Source organism: Mastigoproctus giganteus, chromosome 14 (assembly GCF_048544385.1).
Source record: "Mastigoproctus giganteus isolate SK-2022 chromosome 14, ASM4854438v1, whole genome shotgun sequence".
NCBI lineage: Eukaryota > Metazoa > Arthropoda > Arachnida > Uropygi > Thelyphonidae > Mastigoproctus > Mastigoproctus giganteus.
Window position 1 is genome coordinate 121,296,754 of NC_143588.1, and position 21,268 is coordinate 121,318,021.

At 36.4% G+C, this 21,268-nt stretch overlaps 1 protein-coding gene across 3 annotated transcripts in view; it reads right to left on the minus strand.

Annotated features, from left to right (window-relative positions):
* LOC150075695 (E3 ubiquitin-protein ligase RNF220-like) overlaps nt 1-21,268 on the minus strand; it is a 226,643-nt gene that overhangs the window by 190,709 nt on the left and 14,666 nt on the right. For all 3 annotated transcript variants that reach the window (XM_090388362.1, XM_090388364.1, XM_090388361.1), the window contains exon 2: nt 625-1,324. In XM_090388362.1, coding sequence (XP_090244488.1) covers nt 625-1,324 — 700 coding nt within the window. The remainder of the gene's footprint in view (nt 1-624; nt 1,325-21,268) is intronic.

Consider the following 21,268-nt stretch of genomic DNA (forward strand, 5'->3'; position numbering starts at 1 on the left):
GAAGAAAGATGAAAATTTTGAAATTTTCATCTTTCAAACATTTTTTACAATTTTGAAAAAATTGTTTCTTGGTCTTTATGGTGAAATTACAAAGGTAAGACAAAACTCGATAAAAATTAACAGCAATGCAGGCACACATGCACTTTCTATGACACACAGAGCCCTCTTTATAAAAAGTACATGTATAAAGAATTTTTTTTACAGTTATACTTTCCCAATGAAAAAAATAATATGCAGATCAAAATTCACCACACTGGAGAAATATTAAAATTTGCTGAAATTTCAGTTTTTCTGTTTTCAATGTCAAGCTTATACCAAAGCCTGCTAAAAGGTTAATGAATAATTTATTATTCATTAACATTATTCATTATTGAATAAATCTGTTTGTATTTACTGTACCTAGGGGCAATCCCAGGTAGGGACCAAAGGGCCACAAATCCACCTGCCTTATGATTGAAGTAATGTAGATTTTTTTTTTGCTGCTAAATGATGAATAAAGCTTAATGATTCCTCAAAACACCGCTTTAGAACTCTCCACCACGTTTTAGTAAATCCTGGGATCACCCCTGGCTATGCTTTAAAAAAAAAAAAAAAAAAAGAAAGAAAGAAAAAAAAGCAACTTACTCCTTAACAATCTTCCTTCTTCTGGAAGAGTATTTTCAGTACCTTCTGCACAATCAGAACTAGGGGTAACAGCAAGTCGCTCAGAAGTTTCCAAGCAATCTCTGTCACTAGATGTTTCTTCTTTCACTTCGGGTGGCGAGGCCACTGATGAACTAACAACAGAATGTGTAGAGCATGGCGAGGAATTTGTGACTCCTGGGTTTACAAAACCACTTCGGTTGTTAAAAGTGGAGGTAAGTGAAAGTTGTGGTTGCAATGAAGATGATTCCCCTGGCTGCTGTTCTAATTTCAAACGTTTAGCAGGAACAAAAGCCGAGCCATGAAACCCATTACGTTCCTCTGGGGAACTAAAAGTTCTGAATGTGCCACTGTCATTAGAGTTAATATATCCAATTTTCCCATTGAGGCTGGTTGTAGATGTTACCATGTTAGGATGTGCAGGTATCAAATGACTTGACAACGATGGATAATTTTCAGCATGTGGGTACAGTGGTCGGACATGAAATGATGCTGCCGTTGTAAATGGTACAGTAAGTGAAGATGATGGACTGCTATCTACTGACTGAGAAAGAGCAGGGAATGTGTGCTGACAAGGTTCAGAAGAAGAAGAGGAAGAAGAAGAGGGCAAAACCATTCTTGCAGGAGATGAAGATGCTCCTGGTAAGTACACCGATGTTTCCATGCCACTTGCAGACAATCCCTAAAAAAGAATAAATAGTAATTACTTATTTAGAGCAAGCAATCAGTCTGAAAAACAAGAAATGTTTTTCTTTTCTAAATTACTTCAGTTATTCTGCTAGTAGGAAAGTAAATGGCAACTCTTAACTAATATGGTACAATTTTTGTTACTTTAGTAACACAGTGCAGTCTGACAGATTTCTATAGTTTTTTTTTACACTTGATGCCTGCAGGTTTGTTGAAAAAATGTTTAGGTATAATAGATATACAGGGTGATTCACTACCAGTGCGACAAACTTGCAGGAGGTTTAGGGGGCACAAAGACGAATCAGAATCACATAGCATTGCAGGGTCCGAAATGCCTTCATCATGCAGTAGAGGACGTTGAACGGGAGGTCGCGTGAACAGCGATCCCGCTGGAAGTCAGCATTTGCAAACCGTTTCTGTTGAAGAAACCAAGTAGCAAACGTCCTCCGGAGTGGATAATCCGCAGGCTCCAATGATTGGATGCGTTGCAGATGGTATGAATTCATTTGGTTTGTTGACAGTATCCTCCATACAGTGGATTGGGAAATACCCAATCGTTGGCCTATCGCTCGAGTACTCGTACTGCCTTCTGCAAGGCGTAGGACATTCTCCTCATTGTCTGGCATCCTCGTCGTTCGCTCTTGATTCATGGTACCTCTCATGAAACAACCAGTCTCATGTAACCTTCTGTGCACACATGCGAAAATCTATAATGAGGAGCACGCCTGTGCGGGAAATGTTCCTGGTACAAGCGCAGAGCGGCGCGCCCATTACAGTCCGCAGCTCCATACACGAGGTGCATGTCGGCCACTCAACGTTTGAATACTCGTCCATCCTACTGCCTCGGGAACCAGTTTGCAAATGCTGACTTCTAGCGGGATCGCTGTTCACACGACCTCCCGTTCAACGTCCTCTACCGCATGACGAAGGCATTTCGGACCCTGCAATGCTATGCAATTCGTCTTTGTGCCCCCTACACCTCCTGCAAGTTTGTTGCACTGGTAGTGAATCACCCTGTATATACTTTCAACTATATAAAATGACAATGAATAGCTTTTATATAAAAAAAAAAAAAAAAAAAAAAAAAAATTTGTTTTTTTATTTAGAAAGTGTTACATAAAAATTAAATATTAACCAGTCATCGGTAGTGCAAAGAATTATTACTCCTCTAGACACTAGGTCTGCATGGGCTGTATAAAAATTATTTCACAGGCCATAGGTTGGACACCACTGGGTTAATGTAAAATGTGGGGATCCCTCAAGGATCAGCACCAGGATCACCATTGTTTTTCATTTTCTTAAATTATATTGACAAGGGGGGGGTAGAGGGTATGATGTCAAAATATAAAAAAATGTCAAGATTGGTAGAGTAGTACATGATCAGCAGCAAGCAGAGCTTCTTCAGAATGAATTAGACAGACTTCATAAAAGATGGTCAAAAAAAGTGGCAGCTATGTTTTAATGCAGCAAAATGCAAGGTCTTACTTGGGGAACAGCAACTCCAAATATATATATATATATATATATATATATATATATTTTAGTTTGATTGCTTAGATGAATTAAACTTTAGTGTCTATTTTCCATTGGGTATTAGGGTGTATCCTGAACAGGAGATTTTGTTAGCATTTCAAGTCTAACATATTCCTAGGGGTCTGTGGTGGCGTTCAAATTATATAATAAACAATAATAAAAAGTTAGTTCTAATACTAATTATTTAATTTTAATTAATGTTATTAATCAATACTAAACAATACTAAATAACATTCCCTTATCTGGTCATCTATCCGCTACTTCTTCAGGGGCTTTGAGCGGATCGATAGCCAGTTTTAAAGGAATGTCTCATAATTACCCGTTTCTGTTAACTCCTTATCAGTTTTGCCTTATTAGTGAGATTTTTTATCTCCTTTAGATTATTTAATTTATTAAATTTATTAAATAATGATATTTTTATGCTAATTTGTCTTTAAATTTTTGAATATTTTTAATACTTAATTTAGGAATTCAGCAAACTGGTATAGGAGAAACAAAGCCCAACGGGTAATTATCGGAATAAGAGAGTGGAGCTATACTTATCTGTCCGGTGGTGGTGGTGGTCCTTCAGTAAAAGAGGGGTTAGCTCTTGTTCACTGTTTGTTTCTTTCTTGGTTTGGTTTTTATTGCGCAGTCACGTCTATTGTTGCTTGATATTGTTGTAAGGTGATATTTTAGTAAGTCTTCCGATAAGTGGGTTGGTTCCTACGTCAGCCGGGGTGCGGCCTGGGTGGGGGGTTTTTGTTTCCGTTTTTAAACTCCGTGGTGAACATTAATTTGAATAAAATGTGATATGTTTGTATTATATTTACAAGCGTTATTTATTGTTATTTACATAAGTTGGTTTGCTATCCCTTTGGACTGGGCCGGTATAGCTTTTCTAAGGCATAACAGCCCGTTTTGTCCTCGGGGATAGCTATTTACATATTTACAGCCTCCTGTAAAGTGAATTTTACCTTGCGAATGGTTACCCATAGATTAATTTTTTATTTTTATTTTTTATTCTGATTTTGAAGGGTGGGTTAATATAGGAAACCGGATTATAGTGCGGTCAGAGGACGAGCCTCCTCTGAGCGTAAGAAATCCGGACCTTAATTTAGGTTTTGGTATTGCTTTGTGATTTAGATATTAGATTTTTGTTATTAATAAGTGTGGCCGCTTTTATGTGGTGTTTGCTGTAATTGTAGGGTATATTGTTTTTTGTGAGTGTTTTTATCAGTTTGTTAATTGCTTTTGTTGTGTTTTCTGCATTACTGCATACTTTTATTATTCTGGTCGTTTGGTTCCTAATTGTGTTTCCGTGTATGTGTTTTGCAATGTTGCTATCCCAGTGGATGAGTTTTATAGCTGGGAATTTGAAGTGGTCTCTTTTGTCATAATGTTTAGTTTCGATTTTGTTATTTTTGATAGTAATCTGGCTGTCTAGGTAATATGCTTGTAATTTGCTGTTTTGGTTGGTACGTTCTATGCTGAGGTCGGTAGGATATATTGCTTGGGCTAGTGTTTCAAAACCGTCGTGGTTGATGATTAGGACGTCATCAATATATCTGAACATGTTAATTTCTTCTGTTATGTTATTTTCGAAGTGATGTAAATATAGGTTGGCAATCGCACTGGAGCAGCAAGATCCCATGGCTATTCCTCTGGTCTGTAAATAGATTCTGTTTCCCATCATTACATAGTTATTTTTGACGTTGAGATTGATTAAATCGTTCCAGTATTGTTTTTTACAGTTTAAACTAATTTGGTGGTTTTGAAAATAGACTGAAAGGACTTTGATTAAATTGTCATGTGATATGCTGGTGAATAGGTTTTGGAAGTCGTAGGTGTATAGGCTACTTATCTTATTGCTTTTGTTTTGGATGTAGTCTAGATATGTTTTGTTGCTGGTGATTATTTTGGTACTGGTTATTTCATTTAATATAATTTTAAGTTTGTCTTTAAATAGGTTACTGGAAACTTTTGTATAACTGTTTTTCCCTGCTGTTATGAACCTTTTGCCGGTGGGTATTTTGTGGAATTTTGGGATCCAGTAAATGAATGGGTATTTTGTGATTTCTATTTTCAGTTTTAGTTTTTTGTGTAGTGCTATCATCTTCTTATTGACGCTGTTAGGTGTGGATACTATTTGTTTGTATGTTTCACTGTTATCCATTTCTTCTTTAATAGTCTCTATGTAAAACTTTTTGCATATTATACTAAAGTTGTTGCTGGCCTTGTCTATGTTCGTTATAACGAATTTCTTCTGCAGTTCTTTGGTCTTATATCTAATGACTTTCAGATTGTATTGTTTGACTTGATTTTTAACTTTTAAGACTTCTTGGATTATTTTCATGATTTTTTCCGTGGTAATGTTTATCCATATTTGGAATGCCTCTATGGGTGTGTTAAATTTGTTTGCAGTTTTGAATGCGAATTGCAGTAAATCCTTGTATATGGATCTACGTGTGTTAAATAAATTAGTTGGGCTATTGAGTCTGAATTTTGTTCCTTTTTCCATTACTTCTTTTAGTGTTTGATCTTCTATAATGCTGAGGTCGCCTGTTATGATGTGTTTGTGATGTGGATCTATGTATTTTCTATATTTGCTATCATTGCAGTGGCAAAGTTGTTCCGTACTGTTCATATTTTCGATTGTGTTTTTATAGTTACACATGGTTATGCCTATTGGTTTTGTGAAACTATATCTGACTTTAATATTAATGTTTTGAATAGGTAAAAACCCTTTTGTGTTTTCCATAATGTCACGGAAGTTGACGTAGTCGAATGTTCGGTTCAGGAATTTAATGATGCAGTATTCTTTAGTGTCAATGTCTTTGTGATCATCGCCGATTCTGAATTTGAATACATCTTCTAGTGTATGGTTGAGGTGTATGTTCTTAATCTTCAGTTTCTGGTGAATTCTGCTTAGTGCTTTAAGTTTGCTGATTTTAAGTGAAAATAGGATGTTGTGTATGCTTCTAACGTTAATAGGTTCCGTGTCCCATTCTGTGATGAGCTTATCGAAATTGTTTAGGCTTTGTGCTTTGCTTTTATTATCTTCGTCTATTTCTTGTTTGATTCTGTTGAGTTTTAAACCATTTTTTTGCCAGTCTTTGTAGAGCTGAAAAATAGTATATGTACATTGTCCGGGGTTTGTATATGTGAAGTTTCTTCCATTGAATCTGTTATTGAGTCCGTATGGGTATAGTGTTTTGTACATTATTATTAACATGTCCTCCATGTTTTCTCTTTTAGTGGTATTTTCTATTATGGCTAAGATCGCAATAGTTATATTGGTGAATTTGTGTTTTTGAAAGTGTTTGTATTCTATTTCATTGGTGTATTTTTCTGTGGTATTGGCTTTTGTTGGGTTTTCTCCGTGTTTCTTTATTTGTGACCGATGTAGATTTATTCTTATGTGCAGTTCTGTGCTGGTTTGTCCTATGTATTGTATTCCGCATGTTTTACAAGTAATTAAGTAGACTACATTTTTGGTGTGACAAAATTTTGGTGCGTTGTCGTCGTTTTGTTGGTGTACTCTGTGCATTTGTGGGCATGTTTTGCATAGTTTATTTTTACATTTACTGAATGCTAGTTTTTCCTGGTGTTGATAGATTTCTCCGTAGCTTTCTTTGTGTGGGTTTTTAAGGTAATCTGGTCCGCTCGGTTTTTTGTTAATCACTTTTGGTGTGGCGGCATTGCATGCTAAATGACCGTTTTCAGGAATTGTCGGGTCCTGCGTGGTCATGTGTGATCCCGGGGTGCAATTTATCCTGTGATACCCGTACAGCATTTTACTTTTATTTGTATGTTCGTTCATGTTTAAATAGTTTTCAATTTATTTTGAAATTGTAGGCCCCGGTTCGTACCAACCAAAACAGCAAATTACAAGCATATTACCTAGACAGCCAGATTACTATCAAAAATAACAAAATCGAAACTAAACATTATGACAAAAGAGACCACTTCAAATTCCCAGCTATAAAACTCATCCACTGGGATAGCAACATTGCAAAACACATACACGGAAACACAATTAGGAACCAAACGACCAGAATAATAAAAGTATGCAGTAATGCAGAAAACACAACAAAAGCAATTAACAAACTGATAAAAACACTCACAAAAAACAATATACCCTACAATTACAGCAAACACCACATAAAAGCGGCCACACTTATTAATAACAAAAATCTAATATCTAAATCACAAAGCAATACCAAAACCTAAATTAAGGTCCGGATTTCTTACGCTCAGAGGAGGCTCGTCCTCTGACCGCACTATAATCCGGTTTCCTATATTAACCCACCCTTCAAAATCAGAATAAAAAATAAAAATAAAAAATTAATCTATGGGTAACCATTCGCAAGGTAAAATTCACTTTACAGGAGGCTGTAAATATGTAAATAGCTATCCCCGAGGACAAAACGGGCTGTTATGCCTTAGAAAAGCTATACCAACTTATGTAAATAACAATAAATAACGCTTGTAAATATAATACAAACATATCACATTTTATTCAAATTAATGTTCACCACGGAGTTTAAAAACGGAAACAAAAACCCCCCACCCAGGCCGCACCCCGGCTGACGTAGGAACCAACCCACTTATCGGAAGACTTACTAAAATATCACCTTACAACAATATCAAGCAACAATAGACGTGACTGCGCAATAAAAACCAAACCAAGAAAGAAACAAACAGTGAACAAGAGCTAACCCCTCTTTTACTGAAGGACCACCACCACCACCGGACAGATAAGTATAGCTCCACTCTCTTATTCCGATAATTACCCGTTGGGCTTTGTTTCTCCTATACCAGTTTGCTGAATTCCTAAATTAAGTATTAAAAATATTCAAAAATTTAAAGACAAATTAGCATAAAAATATCATTATTTAATAAATTTAATAAATTAAATAATCTAAAGGAGATAAAAAATCTCACTAATAAGGCAAAACTGATAAGGAGTTAACAGAAACGGGTAATTATGAGACATTCCTTTAAAACTGGCTATCGATCCGCTCAAAGCCCCTGAAGAAGTAGCGGATAGATGACCAGATAAGGGAATGTTATTTAGTATTGTTTAGTATTGATTAATAACATTAATTAAAATTAAATAATTAGTATTAGAACTAACTTTTTATTATTGTTTATTATATAATTTGAACGCCACCACAGACCCCTAGGAATATGTTAGACTTGAAATGCTAACAAAATCTCCTGTTCAGGATACACCCTAATACCCAATGGAAAATAGACACTAAAGTTTAATTCATCTAAGCAATCAAACTAAAATATATCAAGCACGTATAATTGTCGAATTGCCAATGGCAATGGCATTAACGTAGCAAGGGATAAAATATTAGAACAATCAATAAAACAATCAAATTTAATTCATTTAAGCAATCAAAAAAAAAAAAAAAATATATATATATATATATATTAGTTTGATTGCTTAGATGAATTAAACTTGTCGAATTGCCAACGGCAATGGCATTAACGTAGCAAGGGATAAAATATTAGAACAATCAATAAAATATTAGAACAATCAATAAAACAATCAAATTTAATTCATTTAAGCAATCAAAAATATATATATATATATATATATATATATATATATATATATATAGAATATATACACTGAAATAAAGACAGTAGAGGAAAAAAGGGATTTGGGTACAAAATCCACTTGGACATGGAATTCCCCAAGCAGTGGTGGCAAGGGGTAAGAGGAAGGCCCATAGTGCCATATTGATGATTTATTGAATATTTGCTTGTAGAGATAGGAAGGTCATAATTCCACTATATAAGGCAATTGTAATCCCCCACTTGGAATATTGTGTTCAAGTAAAGAGACTACATCTAAAAAAAGGTATTGAGCTTTTTTGCAAAGGTCCAAAGATGGGCAACTTGCTTGGTGAGATTAGAAAAAGGGCATTCATATGAGGAAAGACTTCAAATGTGGGTGACAGAGCTAGGTAACTAGGAACCTTAAAGGAGACTTGATTGAGGTGAGATTGAAGCAGGAATTTTCACTTTATATATGATTCCCAAACTAGGGACCATAAATTCAAATTACAGGGGAGGAGGTTTAGATGGATTTCAGGAAATCTTCCAGTCAGCAAGTTATTGATTACTGGAATAAGTTACCTTCAAGAGTGGTGAGGCTGACAGGCTTGGGGAAATTAAAAGGTGAGCTGCATAGATAACTACATGAGAAGGGACTCAAATTGGTACTTTATTTTGTTATCATTTTAAATTAATTAATTTTTTGTGGCTTGTGCAGCAAAAGGCTAGGCTGCTACAGCTTCCTTGCAACATATGGTTAATATTAATTAATCTAATTAATTTATTTATTATTTGTTTTACCGGTAACTTAACTTAATGTATACCTCTTTTGTACATATCATTTTGATGTTTGAATCTATATCAATGTTTATCTTCCTGTTGGATTTCTTATTGTTATCAACTCTGTTCATTGTTCTGCTCTCAGATACACTGTTAGTAGTTGCCTGTTGTGTATCTTGTTATTAATAAAAATAAAATAAAATAAAAATATGTATATGTTATAATATGTTAATATAATGTATGCAATTAGGCTGAAATTATTATTTGGGTACCCCTTATCTCTGCACAGTGGGCATGGTCGTAGAAGGAGTGAGTGTACGGTCGAGTTCTGCAATTGTGTTGATTATTGTGAATGCATTTTGTTTCTGATTGTTTTGTGTTGTCGAGGAAGGGGGTGCTTAGCTTAGGTAGGGTGTGGCATTTTTTCCCCACTGGCAGTCAATTCAGTCTACTAGACCGAATTGTAGATGCCTTGTTGAGAGGAGAGGGTGGCCATCACCTTATGCTACCTTGCTATCTTTTTTCACTCCCCCAGATTATAGAGGAAATAGTGTTCCGAGAGCCTTCTCTTTCCCACCCCCAGCTGTTTGGAGGAGCTCACGGGATCTGCTTATGGTGCTGAAAATAACACTGTTACAGAACCAAGCCAGCACCCAATCAGTTGAAGGATGTTATGAATGTTGTCCAGTTCTTGTGGGAGTTTATTGAAACTGCATACTCAAAAGATCATCAGGATTGTCTTCTACCAAGAGATCTGTAATCTAGTTTACTGGGCCAACTGCCAGTATGGAAAGAAAGAACATCAGGCAGTTGATCCAGTAGACCAAATCAAGAATAAAATCATCCTTCAAGGATTTCAATAGGGAGCAAGAGAAAGATGATTATCTTCTCCCTTCAAATTTCTCTTCGAACAGGCAGCGAGGTATATTCCATTGCAGCCCCCCCCCCCTTACATAACAAGACAAACACCAACTCATCAGAATCACAACCACAGAAGGACCTCCCTAGTCCCAGGACTGAGATCAGCCATAACTAACAGCTAGGAATTTAAGGGCCACCACAATATAATAATCAAAACCTCTGCACTTCATAAATGCTTACTAAATAGATACCAGAAAGCTCCTGTGTCTGCTGCATTATGATTGCAGCAGACACCACAGAAGCTTTCTCTTTACCTCCAAAGGTGATACACCTTTGGAGGTAAAGAGAAAGCTTCTGTGTCTAAGCAGATGAGGATCTTGACCTAAAGGATTGCTCACACTAAACTAAGATTTTTCCTAATATCATAATCTTTCACTTCCAGTGAACCAAAAGCTAAAAAGAGAACAAAAGACAGTCCCTGGTGCACAGAGCAAGCTATTCTTTAATGTTCCATGAAAGAGGACAGTCACCAAGTATGAAGTAATATATACTGATCCTTTGTTAAACACAGTACATTTTTAGTGTTTTAGGATATTAATTTTGAGAGTTTGTGTATTCCTAATTCCACTGAAGAAGGGCTGAAGTGAGTCTTGTTCACAATGCATTTCAATATTCATATTGAATCAATATAGAAAATAATATAAAATATGGAAAGTTTTTTTAGCTACCCTTCTGTATTGCAGGGTACTAGTGATGGTCACTAGTACTAATAATTCAAGGGTGGAATTCAGGATCATTTAGATAGAAATGAAATTCTGAAGGATATTCAGCATGGTTTTGTAAAAGGAAAATCACGTTTAACTAATCTGGTTAGCTATTTTGATAGGGTCACTCAAGAGCTGGTCTTTGGGAATAATTTCGACATTGTTTATTTGGATTTCAGCAAAGCATTTGTCTCAGTCCCACATGAGCAGTTACTTTATAAGCTAAGCTGGAACAGGTTGGAATCACTGGGAAAATCCTTAGATGGATATCAGGATGGCTTCAGGGCAGGAGGCAGAAGGTTGTAAATAAATAGTTATTCCTCAGATTGGGTTGATGTAAGAAGCAGAGTTCCCCAAGGATCAGTAGTAGGACCACCATGTTTTTGATTTTCATAAATGACATTGATGAAGGGATAAAAGGTGTGATGTCTAAATTTGCAGATGATGTAAAGATTGGTAGAGGTGGCGGATTTCTGCACAGGCGCACGCCTGGGCCTCAAATCTGAGGGCTCAAAGAAAAAATAAAATTGTTTCATTTTAATTTTTACTCATCTTTATTACCGTTACTGAATAACACTATAATTTAATATGAGAAGTTAGTAAACTCTTATGCGAATATCCCCACATATTATATGAAATATCTATGTGAACTAAATGAATCTGAAGTAGAATACATATTATCATTAATTCTAGATTTTATGTATTAAATGTTAGATTTGGGAGGGATGGTAGTTGTATCATTTTTTCATTTAAACATTAGTTAAAATATGTATGAAAGAATTGCGCAACCAAAATGATTAAAATCGCGACACCAAATCTAGAGAGCGTGCTATAATAAAAACGTGCACATAGAATGCACACTGTAGTGGTACCGAAAATATTTAGAGGGGAGCCTCAAAATTGAATTGAAAATGGGGCCTCGGGGCCTCTCAAGTGCTAAATCCGCCACTGGGTAGAGTAGTTAATGATTGCCGCCAAGCAGAGATTCTTCAGAATGACCTAGATAGACTTCAGAGATGGTCAGAAAAATGGCAGCTATGCTTTAATCCAGCAAAGTGGAAGGTATTACACTTGGGGGACAGGTAATCCCAAAATAACTTATACACTTGGAGGAGTTGAACTAAAGCAGGTAGTGGAGGAAAGAGATTTGGGCATTATGATACAGTCAGATATGAAGTTGACCGAGCATTGCAGACTGGTTGCAAGAAGGGCTCACGGTGTCCTATCGATGATTTATCGAACAATCGCTAGTAGACATGGAAGTCATAATCCCATTATATAAGGCTATTGTTAGACCATACTTAGAATACTGTGTTCAAGTATGGAGACCACACCTAAAGAAAGACATTGTGCTTCTTGAAAGGGTCCAAAGATGGGTAACCCGCCTAGTGAGATTGGCAAAAGAATTCCATAGGAAGAAGTTCTAGCAGGGATAAGGTGATTATCCCCTTGTATAAGGCAATGGTCAGACCACACCTTGAGTGCTGTATACAGGTCTGGAGGCCTCATTTTAAGAAGGATGTAGAGCTGTTGGAACGAGTACAGAGAAGGGCAACAAGATTAGTGAATGGAACAAAAAGTTGCTCTTACAAGGAAAGAGCTTAAGTTTTGCGGATTACAGTGTCTGGAGACTAGGCACCTGCGAGGTGATCTGATTGAGGTGTATAAAGCCTTGAATGGTTTGAGCATGCTCAATGCTGATGGGAGTCTTCCTCTTGCTCAGAATAATCACCTGAGAAGGCATAAATTCAAATTGAGGAGACAGTTGTAGGATAGATATGCAGAAGTTTGCCTTTAGCCAGTGGGTAGTTGACTGTTGGAACAGACTTCCATCTTTTGTTGTGGAAGTTGATAGCCTAAATAAATTTAAGGCTGAGCTGGACAGGTATTTAGAACGAATGGAGGGGTGAAATCGGAGTGGGTTTTTTTTTTGGTTGATGCTGCATAAGCTTGCTTTCTTGCATCATATGCCTCTACTAATGCTAATCTCCCCTATCCAGGTGTTTTAAAATTGGAAAAAGAGTTCCCAATTATAAAACTGCAGCGACTGGGGGAATAAACACCTTAGTCATGTCAACCTAGGAGGATGGGGTGGGGGAAAGCAGAGAGTGGCACCTACCTGCCAATCACTGCCTTCTTCCTGACTTTTAGATGAAGTATGGTTGAAGTAATGGAGGGTTACACAAGATCGGTATTTCCACTCAATTATATACATTATATAAATACATACAGCAGAATAGACATATTGTAATTGGAAATAAATTCAGTAGAACTTGTGTATTCTATTTGGGCTTTATATGTTGAACTACGTATAAATATTACTTTGCTGAACATTAGATGAAGCAAGCTTAATTAGTAGGCTTACGGTCAAATTAGACTTATTCAACATTTTCCCTGCTGTATTACATGATTCCATGAAGAAAAAAAAAAAAAAAAAAAAAAAAACTTTGTCTACTTAACCTGTAATCCCCAAATATATATCACCCCCAGCGGATTTAACAGCGGGCGCACCCTGGGCCCCGGCTTCTGAAGGGCCCACGCAAAACCCCAACAAATTAGTTGAACTAATATGTTCAACTATTAGTTCAAAACTTTGTGATTATTATTATGCTATTATTAATTATATTATACATATATTATATTCAAATTTTATTGGAAATAAAACATTAATATTTTTTATTTATTTTAAAAAATTATTAACATGTATTTTTATTTTCCCTGTCTTTTTTTTAAGGGGACCAATATTTTCTTCTGCGCCCAGGGCCTCAACCGACCTTAATCCGCTACTGATCCCCCCATCCTGTATGGTCATTCTATTTAAACAACACAATACAGAAAACATGAAAAAAACATGATATGGACATTAACAACCTCAGGACCAGATTTACACATCAGCTAAACAAGCTACAACTTAAGGCCTCACATTACAAGGGGCCTTACTCCATCTTAAAAAAAATCCTTTTTTAATATTGTTGTGGATGAACTGTAAGAGAGAGAAGGCCTAATACATCTTATAGTTTAGGGCCACAAGTTTAAATCAGATCAGGCACTGAATAACCTAGTAATAATATTAAACTGAAGTTAATGTAAAATGGAATCAATAATAACAGAAACTATTACCTTCTTATTTACTGAAATAAAACTGAAATCTGTAGTTACAAAAAGATAAACAAGTCTTAATTTATTAAATTATTCTTAGTTATTGTAGCAACCAATATTTAATTTCACAAAATAAATTAAGCAGTCTTATACACAGTACTATAAATCTTAATTCATTCCTGTGCAAATTTAGAACAAACTATGGTAACAGATGTGGTCACCTTAATTATCTTTTAAGGAATATTGTAAATCAAACAGGTTGTTTTGAATTTCCTAATCTGATTACTTCAAACCCATTATTTGGGCTATGTTTTTAGTATTTCTATAATATGCATAAAAAAAAGTACCAAGAGAGGGTTTTTTTTTTTTTAGAAAACTTTAATAACTGGTTCTCTCTTTGTGATAAACCAGTTTTTATTAATTCCTTTTTTTCAAGGATTAATAACATTTATTACTGAGCACAGAATAACGGATAATTTATTCCTAACTTTTCAATTTTATACTAGATAAAAATGATTGCTTTAGAAACTCTAAATAACTTAAAATGTTTCATATTATAGTTAATCTATAATATGAAGCAATTTATTTAATCTTATATTATAATATATTCTTTGAACTTTATGTATTGCATAACACTGCACAGTGGTTTTTTTTTTTTTTTTGCTGATGCTACATATCCTGTATCCAAGGCTGGTGGTTCTTAGGGGTGCAGGGGGTAATAAATCTCGATAAAAAGGGGGCTTCAATACAGGCAAACAAACTCCTCCTAGGTGTCCTGCTCCTTCCCCCACATACATGCAACATTAATTCTTGTACTTGGGTCCCCTGAATTCTGGGTCAGCACACTGCCTATATTCCATGTCAATGCCATTTAATAAAATAATTATTGTCATTATGATATGTTTATTTATATAAAATGTGGACTACCTAATAAAGTGGCAGGAGGGTGTTTTATTTACACATGTTCCTCACACTCAGAAAATCAGAAACAGGAGCGGTTTCAAGCTGATCTCTGAGGGACCCCTCCTCATCATTGTCAACCCTAGCAGCATTCTGAAGAGTAACCACCATTTGCTTTATCATGCTTATTAGACACTATAATGTTCACTAATCTATGTACATGTATAGCCAGGCCTTCATAGGGTAAGAATAGCCCCATACACTGACAGTTGTTCATTTAATATTATTAAATTCTATTATAAATTTAAATTGTATGTTTCAGAAGTCTTATTATTTCAGTAATTTAATGAAAGTATCCAGCATAATGTATGATCAATTTTTTGAATATCAGACATTGAATTAAGGGAACTTACAGAAATGCAAAACTAATATAATTACTTTGTGTACCAATTACTGACTTAGTTCATGTCACTTGCAGTTCATGGAAAGTAGTGTTCTGGATACAAACCATGGTCCACCAAATAATGACCCTTTTGATATAGCCTTTACGCTTGAGGAAAAAGTTTGAAAGCAGCTCACGTGTACAGATGATTTTTACTTATAAAAAGAATGGTAACTTTTGGTTACCATTTTTTTTTATAAGTAAGAACATTGCATTTTGATAAAATAGGCACTCAGGAAAGCTCATGATGTCCTGTCGAAGATTTATTGAAGTTATCCTGTAGAGTTAGGGAGGTCAATAATCTCACTGTATAAGGCAATTTGTAAGGCCACATTTGGAATAACTGTGTTCAAATATGGAGACCGCGCCTAAAAAAAAAACAGACATTAAGCTTCTCGAAAGGATCCAAAGACAACAAATTCGAATGGCAAGATTGGAAAAAGGAAGACAGTATGTGGGCTAGAGAGGTTGGCAACCAAGCATCTCAGAGGTAACCTGATTGAGAAAAAGGCTCTGAGAGGGATTAGTAATGAATGAAGACTAGTAAAGCAAATAAAGGTGGAATTCTCATTGTTATATAAAATTCCAGAACTAGGGATTATAAATTCAAATTACAGGGATTGAGGTTTAGTTAAATTGTAGGAAGTTTTCTCTTAGTCAGCAAGTCATTGATTGCTGGAACAAGTTGCCCTCGCAGGAAGTTGAGGCTGACAATTTGAATAAACTGAAAGGCCAACTGGATAGTTACTTGTGTGAGGGAATCATTTGTATTTTCTTATCTACTTGTTTTTTTCTGTCAGTGCAGCAAAAACCATGCGGCTTGCTTGCACTATATGGCGAATACTATTACTATTAATTACAACCCTTTGCCTTCTGCTTGTACATATACATATTGTTAGTTGTTGGCACATCGGCTTCTGTGGCCATAATGCACCTCCTAAGGTTTTTGCACTACTCTGATCCAAGCCCGAGGTGGGATTCGAACCCGCGACCTTTGGGTTGCCAGGCAGGCACTTTACCCACCTGGCTAGCCCGGTCAGCCCTTCTGCTTGTAACTTCTCTATCTAACCTGTGATCTCCATATATTCCATCTTATACAAATGGAATATTCTGCTATACAACCTGGAATACATCACTTACTGTTCGGTCTAGCTAAATTTGTAAACGGTATCCTTACAAAAAAGTCATTAGAAAGAGACTCAGAGAGGACATAAGAAGATTTAACACAAGAAAAGTAGAACAAACATTAAGGGAAAACAAAGGATTTAAATCAGCAGCCATGAGCAGTAATACAGAAAGACAAATGATACTGAAACTGAAGAATAGCGATGGTGTACTTATAAACAGCAGAGAAGGCATAATTCAAATAGCAGAAGACTACTATAGAGAATTATACAAGGAGCGAGGGAATGATACCAGCAGTGGGGAACATGGATTGCAAAGTAGCAACACATACGACATACCCGATATTCTTCCTGATGAGGTAGAACATGCATTGAAGAAAATGAAGAATCGGAAAGCCCCGGGGGAAGATGAAGTTACTGTAGAGTTGTTAAAATTGGGAGGAAGAGACATAACACAAAAACTGGCAAGGCTCTTCACAAAGTGCATTAGAAAAGGTGTGATGCCTAAGCAGTGGAATAATGCAATCATAGTTTTGCTGCATAAGAAAGGAGATAAATCAGAAATTGGAAATTATAGACCAATTAGCTTGTTATCCCATATCTACAAGTTGTTCACAATTGTCATTACTAACAGATTAGAAAGAATACTTGATGAGAATCAACCGAAAGAGCAAGCTGGCTTTAGGACAGGATTCTCAACTACGGATCACCTTCACGTAATATCACAGCTAATGGAGAAAGCAAATGAATATAAAATACCATTATGCCTGGCATTTGTGGATTATGAAAAGGCATTTGACTCCATACAGCATAAGGCAATGTTTCGGGCACTGGAAAGACAAGGCATAGATACTCCATATATTATGATTTTGAAGAAAATATATGAGAGTGCTACATCCTTTATTAGACTAGACAAAGACAGTAGCAAATTTAAAATCGAGAAAGGAGTTCGACAAGGAGACACAATATCTCCGAAGCTGTTTACTGCTGCCCTTGAGGAAGCTTTCAGAAGATTAGACTGGTCGCAGAAAGGAGTCAATGTGAACGGAGAGTACCTAAACCATTTACGATTTGCAGATGACATTGTGGTCATAAGCCACGATCCCAAAGAATTAGAGGAAAATCTTAATCAGTTATGCACAGTTAGTAAGGATTTTGGACTAAAGATGAATATGGCTAAAACAAAAGTAATGATGAACAAGTATGCCACGGAAAGGGAAATAATGATTGAAGGAGCAGTAATTGAAAAGGTGAAGTCATATACTTATCTCGGACAAGTTATTAGCTGTAATAATGATAAATGGCTGGAAGTCAAGAGAAGAATAAATTTTGGATGGATAGCATTCAGGAAATATAGTCACATACTGAAGAGCAATATCCCAGTTTGTGTGAAACGTAAAATAATGAACCAATGTATACTCCCCACCATGACTTATGGAAGTGAAACTTGGGCACTCACCAAAAGAATGGAAGAGAAGCTAAGAACTACACAGCGAAGAATGGAACGAATTATATTGGGAATCAGACTGTTAGATAAGAAGAGAAACACATGGATTAGGCAGCAAACTCAAGTAAAGGACATTCTTATCAAAACTAAAGAACTAAAATGGTCTTGGGCAGGACACATAGCTCGAAGACATGATGACAGATGGACTAAGAAAATAACAGAATGGTACCCAAGAGGAGCTAGAAGAAAACCTGGAAGACAAAGGCGGAGATGGATAGATGAAATTCATGAGTTTTTGGGTAGTAAATGGATGGCCAGTGCTCAAAACAGAAGGAACTGGAAAGTTGCTGGAGAGGCCTTCATCCTGCAGTGGATTGAAAATGGCTGATGATGATGATCCTTACAAATTTAGTTAGACCTGAAGATTCAATTTATTTCCATTAGAAGGCTGCTGTATTAACTGAAAGAAGTGGTAATATCCTAAGCTGAATTATAGTTTGGCTATAAGATAGAATGAGTGTTATCACAAACGATCTGACTTCAGGGTGAACAGCTCTCTCAGTGACACCCTAAGAAGTGGCAATTATGTCTGGATTGAATAAAGTGCTTTCATAATATCCAAATAAAGTTCATATATCAAAATTATTTCTTGCATTCACATTAACAAAACTGTCATAATGGTTTATCATGTTAGTTAAAGATTGCCATTAATAGCATTAGCATATTAAGCAAACAAGCAAGCTTATACAGCATCAGCCAAAAAAAAAAAAAAAAAAAAAACCCTTCCCATTTGACCCATTCATTTGCTACAAATTTTTGTCGTTCTGCCTTAAATGTATTAATTTATTTAAGCTGTCAATTTCTACAATGACAGATGGAAGTTTATTCCAGCAAACAACAACTAAAGGCAAATTTCCTCACGTCTATCCTACATCTGTCTTTTCTCAATTTGAATTTATGCCCTCTCAGGTGATTATTCTGTGCAAGAGGAAGAATCCCATCAGCATTGAGCATGCTCAAACCATTCAAGGCTTTATACACCTCTATCAGATCACCTCGCTGGTGCCTAGTCTCCAGACACTGTAATTTGCAAAACTTAAGCCTTTCTGCGTAAGAGCACCCCTTTGTTCCATTCACTAATCTTGTTGCCCTTCTCTGTACTCGTTCCAGCAGCTCTACATCCTTCTTGAAATGAGGCCTCCAGACCTGTATACAGTACTCTAGGTGTGGCCTGACCATTGCCTTATACAAGGGAATAATCACCTCCTTATCCCTGCTAGAAAAATTCCTATATATCATTGACAATACACCATGAGCTACTCTTGCAGCCCGTCTGCACTGCTCAGAGAACTTCATATCTGCCTGCACAACCACCCCTAGGTCCCTTTCATTCTCTACCACTGTCAGTGTATAACACAGAGTTGATACGTTGCTCTGGGGTTGCTGTTTCCCCATATGTAGTACTTTACATTTGTCAATGTTAAACTTCATTTGCCGCCTGGAAGCCCATCTGCTCAACCTTTCCAGATCCTGTTGCAGTAGCTTAGTGTCAGTAGTGTCCTTGACAACCCTGCCAACCTTTGTATCGTCTGCAAACTTGGACATTAAGCTTGATATACCATCATCAATATCATTTATAAATACAGAAAACAATGGACCCAATACTGAACCCTGAGGACTTCACTAATAACATTAGTCCACGATGAGCAGTGTCCATTGATTACCACTCTCTGTCTTCTCCCCCTCAACCACCCCTTTATCCATAGCAGCAATTTGCCTCCAATGCCACACTGCTCCAATTTGTGCAGCAGTCTTCCATGTGCAACAGTATCAAAAGCCTTTCTAAGATCAAAGTATATAATATCAAAGTTATTCCCTGCATCCAGTTCTTTTGTGACTGCATCATAGTATCCAATCAAATTGGTCAGGCAACACTTCCCCTTAACAAAACCATGCTGTGTCTGAGCTATGACTGAAGTCTTGTCTAGATGATCCTGCAGTGCTTCTTTAACCAGTGCCTCGATTAATTTTCCAGGAACAGAAGTTAAACTAACAGGTCGATAATTATTTGTGTTGCCCTTTGATCCTCCTTTGTGAATTGGGGTCACATTTGCACATCTCCAGTCCATGGGTACTTCCCCTGTGTCCAAGGAAGCTCTCATAATTATGACTAAGGGTTTGCTTACTTCCTTTGCTGCCTCCTTTAATATAACTGGATAGATCCCATCCACCCCAGGTGCCTTTCTTGTATTTATCTTCAACAATTTCTCCTCCACTTTGCTCTGTTATTACAAGATTCTCTAGCTTACTGCCAGAGTTGAATACACCTCTGGCATTCCCCTCGCTGAATAACTCCTCATGTGTGAATGTCGATGCAAAATATTCATTCAGTTTGTTAGCTACCTGAGCAGGATCATCAACAGTTGACCCATCGATATCAAGTGGACCAATCTGATTCATCCCCTTCCTTCTAGAGTTTACATAAGTAAAAAACTCTTTGCTGTTTTTCTTTGCATCCCTTGCCAAAGATTTCTCGTAATCTGCCTTCGCCTGCCTAACCTCCTTTGTAACTTGGTTACAGATCAACTTGTATCTATCATAGGCTTCTGTGTCACGTGTTAATTTGTATGTATCCCATGCATTTTTCTTCTCTGCCATATGTCTCATTAGTTCATCTGACATCCACTTAGGCCTAAACCTTGAACAATATTTCTTAGTTGGTATGTAAAGCCTAGTAGCTTCCAAGATAAGTTCTTTGAATGCTTCCCATTTTGCATTTGCTGTTGGTAACATCATCAGTTGGTCCCACTGTATAGAATTTAAATACTATATCAGTCCAAGGAGGCTCTCCTAATTATGGCTAAGAGTTTTCTTACTTTCTTTGCTGCCTGCTTAATATAACTGTATAGATCCCACCCAACCCAGGTGTCTTCCTTATGTTTATCTTCAACAATTTCTCCTCCACTTTGCTCTGAGTTCTTACAAAATCATTTAGCTCACTGCCAGCATTTACTACACCTCTGGCACTCCCCTCCCTGAATAAGATAGAATGTGTAAATATAGATGCAAAATACTGATTCAGTTTGCTAGCTACCTGAGCAGAATGATCAACAGTAGACCAGTTGATCTCAAGTGGACCAATCTGATTCATCCCCTTCATTCTAGAGTTTACATAAAACTCTTTGCTGTTTTTCTTTGCATCTTTTGCCAAAGATTTCTCATATCTGCCTTTGCCTGCCTAACATACTTTGTGACTTGACTGCAGACCAGTTTATATCTACCATAGATTTCACTGTCACCTGTTAATTTATCTGTATCCCATGCATTTTTCTTCTCTGCCACATCTCATTAATTCAACTGACATCCATTTAGGCTAACCCTTGAACAATATTCTTAATTGGTATGAAAAGCCTAGTAGTTTCCAAGATTAATTCTT